Raw genomic sequence first — 22210 nt, forward strand, 5'->3', positions numbered from 1 at the left:
TAACTTGAATTGATTTGGAATATTTTTTTAAAAATGTACTTCCATTTAACTGGCCACCCAGTTAAAATTCATGATTCTGCATACTAACAATAGATGATTTGTAGTAATTTGGTATAGGATATGGACATATGTAGGTGATCTTTGCTTACTTTTTTGCCAGTGATCCAGAATCCGTTCTTTCTTTCTTTGATAACTAGGATGCAATATTTCTTTTAAAGAGAGGAAGTGGGGAGAGGGAGAGGTTTGACATAGATGGGGATGGCATTTTTCACATCCGGGAGACCCTGTCTTTCTCTGGTGTTCCTGTATAACTAAAATTCAAATAATCCAAAATTTGTGTACACTGTTTTGAAAGATTTTTAAAGCTTTAAAATCACTCGGGGTATTCTGACAAACTCTGTATTTTCCAAAACATAAGCAAACAGAGAATATACTGTTTTCAATATTTTGTTAAGAAAATAAAACATTATATGTGAAACAATTTTGTCTTATAGAGAGATAATTCCTTGATGTCTTGATTTTCTGTCCCTTAATGCAGTGTTTCCCAACCTTCGCAACTTGAAGATATCTGGACTTCAACTCCCAGAATTCCCCAGCCAGCATTCGCTGGCTAGGGAATTCTGGGAGTTGAAGTCCAAATATCTTCAAGTTGCCAAGGTTGGGAAACACTGCCTTAGTGTTTAATGTCATTTAGAAATTTATGAATATACTTGATTTGTATTCACAATATAAATATGTTGTGCCATATTGTTTGTTGTAGGCTGAACAAGCTGCCAAGGTAGAAAAGATGCGCCAGAGCATTCTTGAAGGTTTAAATTTCTCCAGGCAAAACCATCCACTCCCTTTCCCACCACCACCTGCCATGCCTTTCTATCCAGCTTCTGTTTATCCTCGGCACTTTGGGCCAATTCCACCTCAGGGCAGAGGCCGAGGCTTCGCTGGTAAGACTGCTTCACTGTTAGATAGTTAATCCAATATAAATTGATGAGAGATTGTATTAGGGCCTTTATGTAAGAAGCATGTATTGGCTAAGATTTTTGACTATAGTGATCTAAGTTCACATCTCAGACTAACCTAACTCACAGTTTTGAGGTGGAAATGGAAAACCCTACATCTATTACTTACGTCGTCTGATGGAATGGTGGAATATCAGTCAAGCAGATCAACATACCCTGTTTTCCCGAAAATAAGACATACCCCAAAAGTAAGGCATGTCAGAGGTTTTGCAGAATTTGTTAATATAAGACCCCCCCCCCCCCCCCCGAAAATAAGGCGTAGTCAAGTTTACATACGGTATGGTGGAAAAACATACGATACCATTCAAAGCTGTTCATAGTGGTACAGTAATAATGTGGCATCCCCTGCTGGCCCTTCCATCGCTTTGTACCGTCCAGTACAACAGACACAGTCTGCTGCTGTCTCACCGCCATTACAGTCTCCACCAGTGTTCCCTCTAATTTTTTTTCGGGGTGAGCGGAAAAGTATAGTGTCTGAGCGGCAATCCCTTTGGCACTGGGCGGCATATAAGTATAAATAAATAAATAAAGTAAGTAGGTAAGTAAGTAAGTGTGGGCGTGCGCTATCACACATGAGCAAGTTCTTGCATCCATAATTCTATCCTTTCTATGTCTTCCTCCCTCTTTCCTCCCTCCCACTTTCCTTTCTATCTCTCCCTCCCTCTTTTCTTTCTATCTTTCCCTCCCTCTTTCCTTTCTATCTCTCCCTCCCTCTTTCCTTTCTATCTCTCCCTCCCTCTTTCCTCCCTCCCCTTTTCCTTTCTATCTCTCCCTCCCTCTTTCCTCCCTCCCTTTTTCCTTTCTATCACTCCCTCCCTCTTTCCTTTCTATCTTTCTTTCCCCCTGCCTTTCTTCAAGCCCTTCCTTTTCCCTCTCCCTAACTACCCCCTTCTCCCTCCTTTCTATCTCTCCCTCCCCCTTTCTCTCTCCCTTCCTTCATCTTTCATTCCCTCTCTCTCCATCCCTCTTCCTTCCTCCCTCTCTTTTTTGTTCTTTCTCCCTCCTTCCCTCCCTCTATGTCTTTCCCTCCCCCTTCTTCCCCCCTCTCTTTCTCTCTCTCTTGCTTTCTTTCCCTGTCTTTCTCTCTTGCTTACTTTCTCGCTTTCTTTCTCATTCTCTCTCCCCTCCTTTCTCTCTCTCTCTCTTTCTCTCTCGTTCACCACGCCGGCAACAGAGAGAAAAAGAGAGAGAGAGAGAGAGATGGAGAGAGAGTGGAGGGCGCCGTTGTCTTCGCCTCTGCCCGGCGGCTCTGCAGCGAAGAGGAAACAGTCGCGCACCGCCTCCCGGGAGCCCGTCCGACTTTTGGAGCCGTTTTGTTTTCGGCCGGGCGGAGGCGGCGCACGGAGGCGAAGACACGGTGCCCGGCCACGCTCCGCCTCCCGGGAGCCCAGCTGAAAACAAAACGGCTCCAAAAATCGGCTGGGCTCCCGGGAGGTGGAGCGTGGCCGGGCACCGTGTCTTCGCCTCCGTGCGGCTCTGCAGCAAAGAGGAAACAGTCGCGCACCGCCTCCCGGGAGCCCGGCCGACTTTTGGAGCCGTTTTGTTTTCAGCTGGGCTCCCGGGAGGCGGAGCGTGGCCGGGCACCGTGTCTTCGCCTCCGTGCGCCGCCTCCGCCCGGCCGAAAACAAAACGGCTCCAAAAGTCGGCCGGGCTCCCGGGAGGCGGTGCGCGACTGTTTCCTCTTCGCTGCAGAGCCGCACGGAGGCGAAGACACGGTGCCCGGCCACGCTCCGCCTCCCGGGAGCCCAGCCGATTTTTGGAGCCATTTTGTTTTCAGCTGGGCTCCCGGGAGGCGGAGCGTGGCCGGGCACCATGTCTTCGCCTCCGTGCGGCTCTGCAGCGAAGAGGAAACAGTCGCGCACTGCCTCCCGGGAGCCCGGCCGACTTTTGGAGCCGTTTTGTTTTCGGCCGGGCGGACTACAGCGCAAAACAAGAAGAAAAGATCAGCTGTGAGGCGCGCCTCCCCCCCCACGCCTTTCCGCGGGATCTTTTCTTCTTATTTTGCGGTGCGCTCCATCCGGCTGGAGCTTCCCTTGTGGCGGCCGCGTGTGAGCTTTGGGGCCCGGAGGGAGGAAGGGTGGACGGCGGCAGCGGGAGGACGGTGGCGGCGGCGGCACCGGGCAATAGCGGCAGCCAGAACAGAGGCACCGACGCGGCGTCTGGACGTGTTAGACAGCGTACATGCTGGCGTTGCGTTGGGCATGGGGCTGGAGCCTCCGTCCCGGCCCAGCCAGGAGGCAAGTGCCAGCCAGGCAACGCCAGCATGTACGGTGTGTAGCAACACGTACAAACGCCGCATCGGTGCCTCTGTCCTGGAGTTCGCAGCCGACCACCGTGACGCCGTCTCATGGCTACTGCCCGCCCTGGTGCCGGTGCCGCCACCCTCCCGCTGCCGCCCTCCTCCGGGCCCCAAAGCTCACACGCGGCCGCCGCAAGGGAAGCTCGAGCCGGGCGGAGTGCAGCGCAAAACAAGAAGAAAAGGTCAGCTGTGAGGCGCGCCTTCCCCCCCGCCTTTCCGCGGGACCTTTTCTTCTTATTTTGCGGTGCGCTCCGCAGGGCTGGAGCTTCCCTTGCGGCGGGCGCGTATGAGCTTTGGGGCCCGGAGGGAGGAAGGATGGCCAGCGGCAGCAGCGGCATTGTGACTAGCTGTGGGGCAGCGGCAAGGTGGTCAGCTGTGAGGCGGCTACTCCCGGTGCCGCTGCTGCCGGCCAGCCACCCTTCCTCCCTCCGGGCCCCAAAGCTCATACGCGGCCCCCGCAAGGGAAACTCCAGCCAGGCGGAGCGCTGCAGCTGCCGGAAAAGTCGGAAGGCGCAAGTAAGAGGGCCCCGTGGAAAGGTAACACGCCCGGTCGTCGGCACCCTCCAGGCTTAGAGGCCTAGAACACACACACACCGAGGCACCCGGTCGGCGGCAACCTCCCCCCTCCACACACACACCGAGGCTTAGAGGCCTAGCGGTGGGCTGCGCCACCTGCCCTCTTACTTTGCTGCGTCACTCTCGGCAGTCGGCGGGTGGCGGCAACCCCACACACGCACACCGACGAGGCACCTGGTCGGCGGCAACCAACCCACCCACCCACACACACCGAGGCTTAGAGGCCTTGCGCCACCAGACCTCTTACTTTGCTGCGTCACTCTCGGCAGTCAGCGGCAACCCCACACACGCACACCGACGAGGCACCCGGTCGGCAGCAAGCAACCCACCCACCCACACACACACACACACCGAGGCTTAGAGGCCTAGCGGTGGGCTGCGCCACCAGCCCTGCCTCACCCGTCTCGGCAGTCCGGCGGCAACCCCCACCCCACCGAGGCTTAGAGGCCCGATTTTCTTACCTTACCCGACATCAGCTAAACAACCGTTTGGCTGCCGGAGGGCGGGGAGGAGAAAATCCAGGATTTAAGGGGCGGGGAAGAAAGCGGGCCTGCTGTGATTGGCCACTTTGCACTTTGTTTCCCGCCTTTGCTTAAGGAACTGTTGCTGCCCTATGTTGTAGAGCAGCAACCGTTCTGATTTCAAATTCCAGCACGGAGGTCAGTCTTCCGCGCTAAATTTGAAATTCCCGGGCCGACGAGTAGAAACCTCTGCGCTATAGCGCACTGCGCAGCTTACAGGGAACTATGGTCTCCACTACAGTGCGTAGACTGTAGTTCCTCTGGTGGTCGGACACTGCAATAGCAGGAGTATACTGTTGTACCATATAAGTGCCGTCGTTTGTGTGTATGGGTGCCATACTGACAGGTACCGTACCGTAATCAGTGTACCGTACGGTACACTTTCTTTGGGGGTGTCAGCTTTTCTGCCTGTGAATTTGTCTTATTTGAGAAATATAAAGCACCCCCCGAAAATAAGACGTAGCACAACATTTGGAGCAAAAATTAATATAAGACACTGTCTTATTTTCGGGGAAACAGGGTAGATTAAGACAATCAAAATGGCAAAAATAGTTAATCAACTAAAATGTACTCTGAAATGCTGTTTATACAAAGTGAAATATAAGCCTAGATAATAGCCAATTTTAAATATGTAATTCAACTACATATTTAATTATGTATATAATTGCAAATTTACACATAAAGATAAGCAACATTTATATATCTTCAAAGTAGTCAATAAAAAAAGCTAATGAGCAAACAAAAGACCTGAACATATCACCAGTAATCAACAACCAGGTAAGCAGGGATTAATACCAGACAAACAATCAAGCAAACAACAGCAGCCGGAACAAGGGACTACTGAGGAGAAAATAACATTCCCCACTAACACTGACTGGGCAAGCCACTACATATAAACAGCAAATCCCTTCTAGCACCGAGGAAGTTACCAAGTTGTGCTGCAAACAACCAAGCTCAGAGCACTAGGGACTCCATATGTAGTCTAATTATATTTTAAATTTTGGGATATATCTCATCATTTCTTAAATCCCATCATTTGGTATGCTTCAGAAATTGACAATGTAAATAGATTTATAGATAGATTGATAGATAGGTTGAGTTGTTTAGATTTATGTGCCACCTGGCTCCAAAATGGGTCCAGGCAGTTCGCAATTTTTAAAAATAGCAGTACAGTGTTCCCTCGGTTTTTGCGGGTTCGAACTTCGCGAATAGCTTATACCACAGTTTTTAAAAAAATATTAACTAAAAAATACTTCGTGGGTTTTTTTCTATACCACGGTTTTTCCCACCCGATGACATCATACGTCATCGCCAAACTAATAATTTTTGCAAATAAATAACCAAAAAAATAATTATTGTTAATAAATAATTATGTTTATAAATATCAGGATCGCTAAGTGTCTTATTGAATGGTGATTACCAGTAATAATGTTGAGTAAATGGTTGTTAAGGGAATGGGAAATGGTAATTTAGGGGTTTAAAGTGTTAAGGGAAGGCTTGTGATACTGTTCATAGCCAAAAATGGTGTACAGTATTTACTTCCGCATCTCTACTTCGCGGAAATTCAACTTTTGCGGGCGGTCTCGGAACACATCCCCTGCAAAAATCGAGGGAACACTGTACTTTCGAAGTGCATAATTTAATATAGAAAAGAATAGAAACATAGAAACATAGAAGTCTGACGGCAGAAAAAGACCCCATGGTCCATCTAGTCTGCCCTTATACTATTTTCTGTATTTTATCTTAGGATGGATATATGTTTATCCCAGGCATGTTTAAATTCAGTTACTGTGGATTTATCTACCACGTCTGCTGGAAGTTTGTTCCAAGGATCTACTACTCTTTCAGTAAAATAATATTTTCTCATGTTGCTTTTGATCTTTCCCCCAACTAACCTCAGATTGTGTCCCCTTGTTCTTGTGTTCACTTTCCTATTAAAAACACTTCCCTCCTGGACCTTATTTAACCCTTTAATATATTTAAATGTTTCGATCATGTCCCCCCTTTTCCTTCTGTCCTCCAGACTATACAGATTGAGTTCATTAAGTCTTTCCTGATACGTTTTATACTTAAGACCTTCCACCATTCTTGTAGCCCGTCTTTGGACCCGTTCAATTTTGTCAATATCTTTTTGTAGGTGAGGTCTCCAGAACTGAACACAGTATTCCAAATGTGGTCTCACCAGCATTCTATATAGCGGGATCATAATCTCCCTCTTCCTGCTTGTTATACCTCTAGCTATGCAGCCAAGCATCCTACTTGCTTTCCCTACTGCCTGACTGCACTGTTCACCCATTTTGAGACTGTCAGAAATCACTACGCCTAAATCCTTTTCTTTTGAAGTATTTGCTAACACAGAACTGCCAATACAATAGTCAGATTGAGGATTCCTTTTCCCCAAGTGCATTATTTTACATTTGGAAACATTAAACTGCAGTTTCCATTGCTTTGACCATTTATCTAGTAAAGCTAAATCATTTACCATATTGCCGACGCCTCCAGGAATATCAACCCTATTGCACACTTTAGAGTCATCGGCAAATAGGCAAACCTTCCCTACCAGACCTTCCCCTATGTCACTCACAAACATATTAAAAGAATAGGACCCAGAACAGACCCTTGTGGCACACCGCTTGTAACCTGACTCTGCTCAGAATACTCACCATTCACAACAACCCTCTGGTGTCTATGCTTCAGCCAGCTGCAAATCCATTGAACTATCCAGGGATTAAGTCCAATCTTCACTAATTTATCTATCAGCTCTTTATGTGGAACCGTATCAAAGGCTTTGCTGAAGTCCAGGTAGGCAATATCCACGGCACCACCTTCATCCAACACCTTTGTGACATAGTCAAAGAAATCAATGAGATTAGTCTGACATGATTTGCCTTCAGTAAAGCCATGCTGATTTGGGTCCAATAATTTATTGTTTTTTAGGTGCTGATTTATCCTCTTTTTCAGTAGAGTCTCCATCATTTTAACGACAACTGATGTCAAGCTAACTGGCCTGTAGTTACCAGCTTCTTCTCTACTGCCCTTCTTGTGGATAGGCACAACACTTGCCATTCTCCAATCCTCAGGAACATCTCCTGTTAACAAGGATTGGTTAAACAAATCAGTCAGGGGGGTAGCAATGACAGATCTGAGTTCTTTAAGAACTCTGGGGTGGATGCCATCTGGACCCATTGCCTTATTTATCTTTAATCGTTCAAGTTCTTCTAAGACATCGGCTTCTAAGATCACTGGAGCTGAATCCGTACAGTTGGAGGCAATGCTATATCCCTCTATAGTATTATTTTGTAAGGTGTCTTTTGGGAAAACTGAACAGAAGTAGCTATTGAAATGGTCAGCGATCTCCTTATTCCCATTAATGCATGTATTTTTCCCGGTACTAAGCTTCATGATGCCGCAGTTTTTCTTCTTCTTATCACTAATATATCTGAAGAAGGTTTTACCCCCCTTCTTTAGAGATTTGGCAATTTCTTCCTCTTTTGAGGCTTTAGCAGCATATATTATCTGTTTCGCCTCCTTCTGTCTCATTTTATACACCTCCCTATCAGCTATACTTCCAGACTCTTTATACCTCCTATAGGCAGCCTTTTTTTCATTGACTATAGTCCTTACATCATTGCTAAACCATAGCGGTTTCTTCTTCCTTTTACCTTTAGTTATTTGTCTTACATACAGTCCAGTGGCTTTTAAGATGGCCTTTTTAAATACAGTCCACTGGGTGCTCGCTCCTGCCATTTTATCCCTCCCCTTTAATTCATTATCTAAATATTCCCCCATTGCATTAAAATTTGTTTTTCTGAAATCCAATACTTTGGTTGCATTATAGGATTGCTCAGAATGAGTTTTTACATCAAACCACAAACATAGATGGTCACTGCAACCTAAATTTTCTCCCACCTTGACATCTGAAACCCAATTCCCATTCGTAAAAACTAAATCTAGAATATTCTCCCCTCTAGTTGGTGTCTTAACCAGCTGTGCCAGAGCTGCTCCTGTAAAGGCCTCTACTATATTCTTACTTTTGCATGTAAGGGCACTGGGGATATTCCAGTCAACATCAGGCATGTTGAAATCACCCATAACCACAATATCTCCCTTTACTGCCATTTGGGTAATTTCATCCACCATCTTGTTGTCATATTCCTCAGATTGCCCTGGAGGCCTATAGATCACCCCAATTCTAATGACAGAACCGTCTTTATTTTGCATGCAAATCCAGAGGGTCTCTAGATCTTGACATGTATTTTGAATTAGTGTTGTTTTTAGAGTTTCTTTAACATAAATGGCTACTCCACCTCCCCTTCTCTCTATTCTATCCTTCCTATACAGTGTATATCCTGGTATGGATATTTCCCATTCATTAGAATCCTTAAACCATGTCTCAGTTATGGCAACCAGGTCCAAATTATCTCTAGATATTATGGCCATTAATTCACAGAGCTTGTTGCTCAAGCTTCGAGCATTCGTGCACATTACACGAAGAACATTATTTTCATTATTAGTTTGCCCCTTATCATCAACAACTACATCTATTTTATTTGCAGCTCCCTTTTCATAAGCTTCCAAAAACTGCTTTATCCTCATTGGTCGGGGACAGAAATCACCCACATCAGTTACATCTCTGTCCCCTTTACCTAGTTTAAATGCCTGTCCAAAAAAGTTCTGAATTCCTCACCGAGTACCTGGGTACCTCTGTATGATGGATGCAAACCATCCCTCTTAAACAACTCCCTATTAGACCACCTACTGACATCATGACTTACATAGCCAAAACCTTCAGCTTTACACCACTGCTTTAACCACACATTAAACTCTATGATACACGTTGTTTTATCCTCTTGGCCACAAACCGGTAACACCTCTGAGAAAGTCACTGAATCTGCTATTTTACCCAGCTCCACACTTAGACATTGAAAATCTCTTTTTACTACATTGACATTTCTCTGGGACAAATCATTTGTGCCAAGATGCACCACCACATCAATGTTATTACCTTTACTCACAGCCTTGACAATGTTTGTAATCCTCCTCCTGTCCCTGCTGGCAGTGGCCCCTGGGAGACACCTCAGCACCTTCACCACGTCCTTACTCTGTCCCAAATCAACACCTCTAACAGTCGAATCACCCACAAGAAAATGTGTCCTCTTTATATTTCTACTAACTGCACTTGATGGTTTGGTGACATTTACAACAACTTCCCCTTTGAATATCCCCTCATTCTCTGCCTGAGGGGCCTTGCTAATAGAATAGAAAAGAATAGAATTCTTACTGGCTAAGTGTGTATATAATATTTATATATTAATATATACACTTGTATATACACTTGTATATAAACAAACAAGACAGTGTCTGTCCAAACAATGCTACAGAGGGATGGGAGAGGGGCAGAGGGAGGGAGTGATCGAGAGAGATTAAGAGGAAAGCAATATCAGTTACTAATGCCCTAATCATTTCGCTTGGATTATTAAAAGCATTATACGTGATGCTGCCTTCATAAAGAATCTGGAAATTTCAGCTTCAGCTAGTACAAAATATGGCTATTCAGGCAATCTTGGGTGCCCAAATTGTAGTACATGTAACATTTCTGCTATAGAATAGAATTTCATTAGTCAAGTGTGATTGTACATACAAGGAATTGGTCTTGGTGCATATGCTTTCAGTGTATGTAAAAGATAAGTTTGTCAAGAATCATAAGGGACAACATTTAATGATAGTCTGGGTACAAATCATATTAGGAACCAGTCAATATAAATTGTAAGGATACAAGCAACAAAGTTACAGCCATACAATCAATTTTGAGTGTGTTCACTTCCAGATGGTTCTGGTCGCACCACAAGGTTAGTTGTTCAGTCTCCCGTCTATATGCGGATTCATCATTATCTTGAGGCTGATCACTATTATGTCATCTGCAAACTTTAGTTGTTTAACAGATGTCATTGGCATAGAGCAGTGATGGTGAACCTATGGCACGGGTGCCACAAGTGGCACAGGGAGCCATATCTGTTGGCACTTGAGCCGTTGCCCTAACTCAGCTCCAAGGTGCATGTGTGTGCCGGCCAGCTGATTTTTGGGTCTGGGAGAGCGTTTTTGGCTTCCAGAGAGCCTCTGGGGTATGGGCGAGAGCACTTTTACCTTCCCCTGGCTACAAGGAAGCCTTTGGAGCCTAGGGAGGGTGAAACACAAGCCTCCTAGGCCCATCAAAATTTGGGAAACAGGCCATTTCTGGCCTTCAGAGGGCCTCTGGGGAGCAGGGGAAGCTGTTTTCGTCCTCCCCAGGCATTGAATTATGAGTGTAGGCACTCATGCATGTGCGATAGCATACACCGACACTTTTTGGCACCCGAGGAAAAAAAGGTTCGCCATCATTGGTATAGAGAGAGAGCGCACAGCCTTGTGGGGCCTCTGTGCTAATCATACAGGTATCTGATGTGATTTTTGCCTAGCTTCACCTGCTGCTTCCTGTTTGCTAGGAAGTTTATGATCCAGTTATAAATCTGTTCAGGTACTGCTAGCTGGTTCAGCTTAGTTAGAGGAGTGTCTGGAATGATGGTATTGAATGCTGAACTAAAGTCTACAAAGAGGACACTTGCGTAGGTCTTTGGAGATTCAAGACGTTGTAGGATGTAATGCAGAGCCATATTACAAATTATGTTGGGTGCTGGTCTCCATCTGGTCCAATTCAAGGTGTTGGTTATGTCTTATAAAGCCCTATATGGCATGGAGCAGATTACCTTTGCAACCGCATTACTTCAGCCTGACCCATTCCAGGTAAGGAAGGTATATTGCAGACCCTATCAGCCAGGTAGTCCTTGGCATACAACCTGAATAAAGTCTGCCCATTACAGTCATGCATCAAATTGTCATATAACAACATTAGTCTGGATATTAATCACTACAGAGGGTCTGTCCCTTTCTTTTTCACAGGAGTCTATGGCTTTGGGGGCCCTTATGGGGATACGGTTGCAGCAGGCGCATATCGGACCTTCCGGGTGACTGCCACAGGAGGACACTCTGGACCTTTCTCTGGCAACGATGGCAACAGGACTAGCAAGTTTCAGGGCGGTAATACCACCAAACCCCTTTTCTTATTGCTTACAACAGCAGTGCCTTGACTGGAATTTTCCAACATTCATTGTATGAGTTTGTCTTTCTAAAATAAAGCACTACTTTAAAGAAAGAGTTTTCCCATTTTCTTCAATGTATGTATGTGAAAAGGTAGAATAGGAAATTCCTACTTTTGAATTATTTTTCACAGATTTCTATGTGGTCTCTAAACCAAAGTTCCATTTAATGTCCTTTAAAGTTAATATTGTCCTCAGACTGAGCTCAGAGCCCTGGTAATTACAGCCATGCATTTTTCTTGTTAATATGGAAATGATTTGCCACTCATCTTTTGCTGAGATGCTTTGAAAATTTGCTGGTAATTTTTCGTTCATGAACTAACTAGCCTAACCTTGCTTAGCTTTTGAAATTAAGTTGTCTAGAAGCTGCACTTGCTATTTATGGCTTAGTAGCCTAATGTAGCAGCTAGTGTGTTGTTACTAGATAATAAAATGAGAAAAAGAAATTCAGTGACCATATCAACATTGCAGTCATTAGTAAATTTACATCTACATTACATTTCCAATAACATTGCTCCATTTATGTAATTATTCTAACTACTTTTAACCTTTTTGCCATTAGCTCAATTCGTTCTTAGCTAATGTTCTTTCCTTAGATAATTGATAATGCTTGTTTGAAAGTAAAATAGAAATTGTAGTAATACCAGTAGATAAAAATGTTCAAATTGAAAATTGCATGCATTTTGAAAGAAAAAATTTCTGAAGGTTTTAAAATGCATTTATACATTGTTTCAGTGATTTTAATGTTAGTTAGTGCAACTTTCCCCCTTTTTTGGTAAATATTAAACATTTGAGATTCTCACAGCATTAGTTTTTTTTCCAAGTTATTTAATAGGAAAGTTTGAAACAACTGAATTAAAAATGCAAATATTTTCTGTGAAATATCAAGTCTATCCTGGCTAGTTTACATGTTAGCAGCCTCCTAGTTATTCACTTACATGCTAGCAAATCCCAAACTAGTCTTTATTGACAACAGGATGAGGGTTGTGCAAGCAAAGTTTCTGTTGGACGAGAACGTTTTGTCTTCAAAACAGGTCACTTAGAAGTAGTTTACCCAAGTGTACTTTCAGAATGATAAATTTACATTGTACCCCATTCATTTCACAAAAATGAATTGGATTTTGTGCCACTGATCTCAGTGGTTTTAAATCCTACTTTGATACAAAGGTTATACAGGTATGTGCCAGACTCTTTTTTTAAAAAAATAATTTTTTTCAGAGATAATAACATTCCTCCATTTAAATTCGTTTTGCAGAATAACACATTTTTAAATCTTGGTTTAGGTGTCCAACCCATTCCTTCTCAGGGAGGGAAGCTTGAAATAGCTGGCACTGTGGTGGGCCACTGGGCTGGAAGCAGGCGTGGTCGAGGAGGAAGCAGGGGGCCATTTCCTCTGCAGGTGGTTTCTGTTGGAGGGCCAAGAGGGTAAGCAAATGCCAACATTGCAATTATGTTTGGATTAATTAAAAGAGATTCCTGCTGGATTTTGACTTGATTATGACACAGTAGTGGTGATTGTCTAATTCAGGGTGTATTGGCTCAGCTCTTTATTTTGTTAAAATATGAAGACTGATTAATTTTGTATGTCAAATTTTAATACCACCCATTTGTATTATTTTGGGCAGTTTGCAAGGTGCTGTAAAATATTATTGGTTTCATTTGTGAGCCCCCTTCATGGGAAAATGAAATTGGCATAAATTTGTGAACCATTTCTTAACATAGAAGGCTACATTGCTAACTCTGAATTTATTGGAAACGCACATGTTTTTTTTTAATTTTAATACTATTGCTATATACAAATATTTAAAAACAAAAGGCCATCTTAATTCAGAAATAATTTTCAAAATTAATATTTCATGCTAAGTAATGAGAAAATGCAAACCAATCTATCTACACATGTGTTGTGAATGGAATCTAACCCTGGAGTCCACGTTTCGGCCGCCCAGGAAGGACGTCTTCGTGACGTCAAAGCTCCGCCCATGGAATTCCCTATTGGGATTCCCCACCTCCGTTTGAGCCTCCTGACCGGCCCGACAGCTCCGCGGCTCTTTTGCAAAGCTGACAGACGGGCGGTGGGGCTTCTCAGCGTCCTCCTGAACCTGAACTTTTGCCGAACTTCCAGGTTTGGCATTCGGAAGAATGCCGAGAAGCCCCCCGGCTGTTTCAAAAGGTGACAGCCGGGCGCGGCGCCCAGAAGAGTACCATTTTTTTGGGGGGGGGTGTTCTTGCACGCATTAATTGACTTTACATTGTTTCCTATGGGAGGCGGAACCAATGAAGATGTTCCGCCCCAGACGCCTGATGGACCCAGAGGGCTTTCAGACGGCGCTTGGGGTTATTCCAGAGGCACTCGTCCACAGTTCGGAGGAGTCTCTCGCGGAGGCCTGGAACAGGACTGCGGCGGGGCTCTTGACCAGATTGCGCCTTTGCGACCTCTCCGTGGCGTTAGACCCCGTAGAGCAGAGGTCCCCAACCTTTTTTGCACCAGGGACCGGCTTTAAGCTAGACCAGTTTTCCACGGCCCGGTGGGGGGGGGCTTTGGTCAAATGGGGGTGGGGTTATGGAGGGGTGGAGCTTAGTGACGCAGCCCTCCACACTTCTCCACAGGGCGGGGAGAATCAGGAGGCTCCTTTGGCGGCTGGGGGCTGCCTGGCTTTGTGATTTTGGCTGGGGGGGAGTTAGGAAGGTCCTACTTCTCCCCCCCCCCCAGCCAAAAATTCAAAGCCTATCTGCTGGATACGGGCGATGAGTGGGACAGAGCGGCCCGGAAGCCTCTTGCAGCAGCTGCCACAGCCACCGGCTTCGGCACCGCTCGTCCCGCTCATCGCCCGTATCCAGCAGATAGGCTTTGAGTTTTTGGCTGGGGGGGGGAGAAGTAGGACCTTCCTAAGTCCCCCCCAGCCAAAAACTCAAAGCCTATCTGCTGGATACGGGCGATGAGTGGGACAGAGCGGCGTGGAAGCCTCTTGCAGCAGCTGCCACAGCCACCGGCTTCGGCGCCGCTCGTCCCGCTCATCGCCCGTATCCAGCAGATAGGCTTTGAGTTTTTGGCTGGGGGGGGAGAAGTAGGACCTTCCTAACTCCCCCCCAGCCAAAATCACAAAGCCAGGCAGCCCCCAGCCGCCAAAGGAGCCTCCTGATTCTCCCCGCCCTGCCCGACGCCCCACCCTGTCCTGCATAATGTCCTCTGCCGGGAGGGCAGCGGCGCCGCGGACCGGCTGTAAAAGCCCAACGGCCCGGTCCCAGTCCGCGGACCGGCGGTTGGGGACCTCTGCCGTAGAGCCCCATGGTTCAACGAGGAGCTCCGGGAGTTGAAACGCCAAAAGAGACGTCTAGAGAAGCGATGGAGGAAGAGTAGGTCTGAATCCGATCGAACACTTGTAAGAGCTTTTATTAAGACTTACAAAGTGGCGCTCAAGGCGGCAAGATGCGCGTACCATGCCACCTTGATTGCATCAGCGGAATCCCGCCCGGCCGCTCTGTTTAGGGTGACCCGCTCCCTTCTTAACCAGGGGGGAGTTGGGGAGCCCTTGCAGAGTAGTGCCGAGGATTTGAACACGTTTTTCGCTGATAAAGTCGCTCAGATCCGGGCCGACCTCGACTCCAATTGTAAAACAGAGTCGACTGACGAGTCAGTCGAGGTGACTGGGGCACGTACTTGTCCACCTGTCTGGGAAGAGTTTGATCTGGTGACACCTGATGAAGTGGACAAGGCCATTGGAGCTGTGAGTTCCGCCACCTGTTCACTGGATCCGTGTCCGTCCTGGTTGGTTTCGGCCAGCAGGGAGGTGACACGGAGCTGGGCCCAGGAGATTACCAACGCTTCCTTGGGGAGGGGAGTTTTTCCATCACTCTATAAAGAAGCGCTCGTGCGCCCCCTCCTCAAGAAGCCCTCCCTGGACCCAGCCGTGCTTAATAACTATCGTCCAGTCTCCAACCTTCCCTTTATGGGGAAGGTTGTTGAGAAGGTGGTGGCACTCCAGCTCCAGCGGTCCTTGGAAGAAGCCGATTATCTAGGTCCCCAGCAGTCGGGTTTCAGGCCCGGTTACAGCACGGAAACCGCTTGGGTCGCGTTGATGGATGATCTCTGGCGGGCCCAGGACAGGGGTTTATCCTCTGTCCTGGTGCTCCTTGACCTCACAGCGGCTTTCGATACCATCGACCATGGTATCCTTCTGCACCGGCTGGAGGGGTTGGGGGTGGGAGGCACTGTTCTCCAGTGGTTCTCCTCCTACCTCTCTGGTCGGTCGCAGTCGGTGTTAGTGGGGGGTCAGAGGTCGACTCCTAGGTCTCTCCCTTGTGGGGTGCCTCAGGGTCAGTCATCTCCCCCCTGCTATTTAACATCTACATGAAACTGCTGGGCGAGATCATCCAAGGACATGGGGTGAGGTATCATCAATATGCGGATGATACCCAGCTTTACATCTCCACCCCATGCCCAGTCAACGAAGCGGTGGAAGTGATGTGCCGGTGCCTGGAGGCTGTTGGGGCCTGGATGGGTGTCAACAGACTCAAGCTCAACCCGGATAAGACGGAGTGGCTGTGGGTTTTGCCTCCCAAGGACAATCCCATCTGTCCGTCCATTACCCTGGGGGGGGGAATTATTGACCCCCTCAGAGAGGGTCCGCAACTTGGGCGTCCTCCTCGATCCACAGCTCACATTAGAAAAACATCTCTCAGCTGTGGCGAGGGGGGCGTTTGCCCAGGTTCGCCTGGTGCACCAGTTGCGGCCCTATCTGGACCGGGACTCATTTCTCACAGTCACTCATGCCTTCATCACCTTGAGGTTCGACTACTGTAATGCTCTCTACATGGGGCTACCTTTGAAAAGTGTTCGGAAACTTCAGATCGTGCAGGATGCAGCTGCGAGAGCAGTCATGGGCTTACCTAGGTATGCCCATGTTTCACCATCACTCCGCAGTCTGTATTGGTTGCCGATCAGTTTCCGGTCACAATTCAAAGTGTTGGTTATGACCTTTAAAGCCCTTCATGGCATTGGACCAGAATATCTCCGAGACCGCTTCCTGCCGCACGAATCCCAGTGACCGATTAGGTCCCACAGAGTGGGCCTTCTCCGAGTCCCGTCAACTAAACAATGTCAGTTGGCGGGCCCCAGGGGAAGAGCCTTCTCTGTGGCGGCACCGACCCTCTGGAACCAACTCCCCCCGGAGATTAGAACTGCCCCTGCTCTCCCTGCCTTCCGTAAACTCCTTAAAACCCACCTTTGCCGTCAGGCATGGGGGAACTGAAACATCTCCCCCTGGGCATGTTTAATTTATACATGGTATGCTTGTGTGTGTGTCTGTTAGCATATGGGGTTTTTTAAATCTTTAAATATTTTAAATTTGTCAGATTATTTATGATTTGTTCCACGTGTTGTGAGCCGCCCCGAGTCTTCGGAGAGGGGCGGCACCTTGCGAACCTCCTCCGGGAACCAATTAAGTTCGTAAGACGAGGTATTACTGTATAGAAAAGAATTATTTTTGGAAAAATGAGCACAGAAGCTGGGCAAAACACATGACATCCTATGTTCTTAGAACTTCTGATTAATATAGGAATCTCTAAGAAGTTGAACAAGTACAAAACAGGACTATTCCGGAATCTTTCTGTTTCTATAGAACAGTGATTTTCAACCTTTTTTGAGCCGCGGCACATTTTTTACATTTACAAAATCCTGGGGCACACCACCAAAAAAAATGACACAAAATGACACCCTAAGACACTCTCCTCTCTTTTTTTATCCCTGTCTCCTCCCCACCCTTGTGTGTGTGTGTATACACACTCTTGAACCATTTCCAAAAACAGGTGAGGGCTAGGGGTTTTTTCTCTATTATTCTTTGAGTGCTTTTTATCATATGCTATCAGGAGCCACTTCTCTCTCTTTTGTTTCTCTCTCTTTCCTCTCATTCTGTCTCATTTTCTCATTTCTCTTTTTTCCTCCCCTTTTTGCTCATTTCTCTCTCTCTCTCCCTTCCTCCCTCACCTTTTCTCGCTTTCTTTCTCTATCTTGCTTTCTTTCTCTCTTGCTTTCTCTCTTACTTTCTCTCTCCCTCTCTCTCTCTCTTGCTTTCTCTCCCTCTCTCTCTCTCCCTTCCACTCCTTTTCTCTCTCTCTTGCTTTCTTTCTCTCTCTCTCTTGCTTTCTCTCTTACTCTCTCTCTCTCTTGCTTTCTTTCTCTCTCTCTCTCACTCTCACTCTCTTTCTCAGCAAAAAGTTGCGAGACCAGAACCTGAGCTTCCTTCTTTGCGGCACAGCTGACCATGTCTCGCGGCACACTAGTGTGTCACGGCACACTGGTTGAAAAACACTGCTATAGAAGTAGTTTAATGTATGTGGCCAGGAATTTGTGCTAGGTTTTTTCTCCTGAAGAATTTGTCATGTTCAATATAATCCACATGCATATCTCAAGCTAGTTTAACTTTTTAATTTAGAATTATATTATAATTTGTAATATTTAGGCAGAGACTTCTTCATTTATAGCAATGGTGTTAAACTCAACGTCTTCGGGCCAGATCCGCCCTGCTGGGTGCTTAGATCTGGCCCATAGGGCTGCCCTTGAAACAGCGAAGGACTGGCCCTTAGGGCCTCTGCCAGTGAGAACAGAGCCGCACACAGCCCCCTTGAGCTTTGTTTTCACTTGCAGAGGGTTGCAGGAGGCCATCCCAGCCAAAAATGCCCCCCCCCCAGCCCTGCAAAGTAAAATATAACCCTGATTAAAATCCTCTGGGATTGAAGGTTAGTACCTTTTGCCTTTTGCCTTGCAATGTCTCATTACATTGGACTACTGCACATGGGACACTTAAAAGTACATAGGCTGCTAGAATATTTCTTGATGCAATTCCAGGCTTTCAAAGCCTTTCAATCAGAAAACTTATAACACAGTCTCTGCCCAGTTGTTTCTCCTCATCCTGTCTGATCCATGGGAGAGATGCATATTCCCAGTTCTTTCTGCTAAGGCATGTTGTATGGTACAGTTTAGGTGGAGAGCCTGTTCTGCTGTATCATCTGCCCTCTGGAATGCCATTCCTCCAGAGAGAGATTATCCTGACCTTACTGGCTTTCTGCAAGGCCTTCTAACCCAGTTCTATCTCAACCCTGGGGCCCTAAGTGGGTGACAATGCCATTTCCTGGTCATGTTAATTGTATGATCTTTTTAAAAAATTCTTTCCTGCTATGTGTTTATAATGTGATACTACTATGTAATTTTATTATTATTCTTTGGCTAGTTACATATTTGAGATGTGCAGCCATGTAAATCCAATGCTTTATCATTGGGAAAGTAATGCTACAATAATTAGGAAACTAACCCTACTGCAGTTGGAAAAATATATCAACACTAGGGTGAGATTGTAAAAATAGAATGACAATTAAGAATCAATAAAGAATTACAATTGAATCTTCATAGGAAGTTTATTCAACTCTAATCTTACAGTTAAGGTTGCTTAAGAACATGTTATAGCAATGAGGATAATTTTATTCCAGTATAAATTATATCACCAATGATTATTCAAATAAACATAAACTTTTTTTCTTGCCAGGTTAATTAGCTGATAAATGGAAAATGCATAATGTAAGGAGAAGAAATACTGCAAAGCTAGAATTTGGTCTAATAAAAAAAATATTTTTGTTGCTTTCTGAAAATAAGAAAAAAACAATTGCCTTTTTGATAATGCATGGGAAATTGAATTATGTTGTATTTCCAGATAAATTTATGAAATTAAATGTGTTTACCTTTTTCTGGTTTTATAAAGACGTCCTAGAGGAGTTATTTCCACACCAGTGATAAGAACATTTGGCCGAGGAGGAAGATACTATGGGAGAGCTTATAAGAACCAGGGAGTTATTCAGGTAATGGAAACAAAATCAGGTATCAGCTCTTTTTGTTAATGTACATAGGTTAATGTTGCATTGGGATTGTGTTTTAGAAAACACGGTTGTGTTTAGATGCATTAGGCTAAACAGAGGTTTAACAAATTCATTTTCCTTGTGGTTTTTGTTAAAAAAATAAAAACCTAGTGCCAAATTGAGATCAATGCCCTGCTTAGTATTCTATTTCCACAGAAAGCCGTTAGATAAGCCAGCACATTTTCAGTACAGTATAATAATATACTATAATATATAGTAATTGTTTAAAGAACCTCGTTTTACAAACGGTGATATTTTATTATCGGATATTAAGCCAGTTAACACCCCTGGCTATGTGAATTGCAAATAGATAGATAGCAAATGCCAGTTGTTAACAATATTTCCAGATCATATTCTGTGTAACTAAAATCCTAAGAAATGCTGGGTTTCATTTAATTTTCCTAAGTTGATAACTCTTTCAGTTATGTTCCTAACTAATTTCATTGTTTCTTTTTTATTATTTTATTTTTATGTTTAAAAAACAGGGCAAACCTCCTTATGCTGCTTCAGCAGAGGAAGTGGCCAAAGAACTGAAATCAAAATCAGAGGAAGGCAAGTCCTCTATTGTGTCTTCAGAAGGATCCCTGGCTGAAAATGGCATAATGAATGAGGAGAAACCAGTTTCCCATATGAATGGGAGTACAACAGATGTCAGGGCTTCCAACCAGTCTGAAAGTGCCTTGAGTAATGACTCTAAAATGTGCAATACAAATCCTCACTTAAATGCACTAAATGCAGACAGTGTTTGCCATAAAGACGATGCTCTTGAGGCTACTGTCTTAAAAAAAGAAGAGTAAACTTATTTTTTATAGAGGGTGAAGGATGTTGGAAGGGTCAGGATTAGGAATATCTGGAAAGAAAGAGAGCCTACAGTTACGTACATTTTTTCCTTTCCGTAAGAGAAAAATGAGGACTTGGAAATTTGGATCCCTCTTGGATGTCAGAGATTTAAAGAACACATTTTTAGTTTTAACCAGTTGTAGTCAAAATGCTACAATACAAAAATGAAAGAGAATGAAGAGCATTTGACTCCCGCACTTAAAATGATGTACACACAAAGTTTAAACTGGTTATGACAAAAGCTTGTAGTTTTTGTTTCTTGAAATATATTAAAAAGGAAAAGAAAAACAAATTTTGGCAGTCTTTCAGTATATATAGCTTAAAATATAATTTTTAGTACTTGGCACCATATGTATGCCATTATATTTGATTTTGCATTACTGTGTCACAAAGCTTTCCTGGAGGCTTTGATTTCATGATTATGGGGGGAAAGGCACAACCACAGTTCTTTCTTTTCTTAAATTTCATCACCGTTGATGTGGTTTCTTTTTATGTTTAAAATGTGCAAACTATCAAAAAAATTATAGAGTAATATTGGAGTTCTGTTGATTTTAAATATACATCATAATACTTTACAAACAAGTTAAAATGGATTTAACTTGAAAATCATAGAAGATGCAAATGACCTTTTCAAAAGAAACACAATGTGTTCTGATACTTTTTGTGACTAATACCATGCATCCGTGATCAATGAACTATGTGGTTTTTGAATCAGACGTAGACCATTAGTACTACTATTTGAGCTAAACTTCTGCATGGTTCATAATTTTAAAGTGTGTAGTTAATATTATGCATGTTCTTGTCCTCTTTCTTCCATTCTTACAAGTACTGTGCCCATTTGCAAAACAAAAAAAGCTAATAATCAGTAATAGTCCTATAAAAGATGTTAACTATGTTTAGTCATTGACTGATCTTGCTCTAACCTTAAAATTTTGTGATTATTGACCTCTGTTGCATTTATTCTAAAACAAAAAAATTATCTAGCCGTTTTGAATATCAACGTTACCCTGGTGTACTCATTGCTGTATGCATTATTGTTCTCTGTTGCTGTTTTATGCCTTCATATTAGCAAATATGAAATTCTGTGGAAAAACACAAAAAAAGCTTTGATCTTCAAGAAATACCCCCCTTCTGTAGCAGGAAACAAATGGCTTGTTCTTGAGAACTTTCCCATCAAGAATTTAGTATAAGCAAATATACCTGTATCATTTTGATGTTTTTGTTAGTGTTTCCAAACTTAATGTACTTCAGAATCAGAATCATTTCTTTATATTCGTTTTCATATAATTCTCCTGATGCTCTTCATCACACATTAGTGATCAGAAATGAGGTGTAATTCCCTATTCCCTGCCCGCAAGAGCTAAGTAGGTATCTTAATGTAAGTTGAAGGGAGTTCTGCCCCAACTCATGGATTGTGCAAGAATGAACTACTGTTGGGTTTGATTGATTGTAGATGGATTGTGGTGTGGTGTATTTGAAGGCTATTGAATGCAACTTACAATGCTTAATAAAAATCTTTATTCTTTTAGTATAACCTTGTTGTGTGGTGTCTTCCTTGTGTTCCCAATACTTCCCCCACACAAACACACAAACAAATTTGAAGTCTTCAAACATCAGCAATTAGTAGTTAATGGTGAGCTGTAGAAATAAAGATGGCAAAGACAACAAGACAGAGCCATGTTGAGCAGCTGTTAATTTTTTTCAGTTTCCAAGATATCGGTTGCAGATGATGGATTTTTGTCACATGGTAGATGGTCATCAATATATCAGCTATCTCTGGTGTTTTGTGTAAATAATAAAAGTTCCTGTTGAAGCAGAATCGCCTCCTTTTATTTTGCCATCCTTCAAAGCAAAAGATTGGATTTGCAATTTTGTAAAATTCTTGAATATCCTGGAATCTAAAAATGAATTCCACATTAC

The 22210-nt window shown here is 44.3% G+C and overlaps 1 protein-coding gene across 1 annotated transcript in view; it reads left to right on the plus strand.

The window, feature by feature from the left end:
• The window catches only part of FAM120A (family with sequence similarity 120 member A), an 80476-nt gene extending 58652 nt beyond the window's left edge, over nt 1-21824 (plus strand). Inside the window, exons 14-18 of the mRNA XM_070738535.1 lie at nt 761-941; nt 11349-11486; nt 12829-12970; nt 19297-19393; nt 19936-21824. Coding sequence (XP_070594636.1) covers nt 761-941; nt 11349-11486; nt 12829-12970; nt 19297-19393; nt 19936-20247 — 870 coding nt within the window. The 3' untranslated portion in view covers nt 20248-21824. The remainder of the gene's footprint in view (nt 1-760; nt 942-11348; nt 11487-12828; nt 12971-19296; nt 19394-19935) is intronic.
• Nucleotides 21825-22210: the final 386 nt, after the last annotated feature.

Source organism: Erythrolamprus reginae, chromosome 2, assembly GCF_031021105.1.
Source record: "Erythrolamprus reginae isolate rEryReg1 chromosome 2, rEryReg1.hap1, whole genome shotgun sequence".
Taxonomy (NCBI): Eukaryota; Metazoa; Chordata; class Lepidosauria; order Squamata; family Dipsadidae; genus Erythrolamprus; species Erythrolamprus reginae.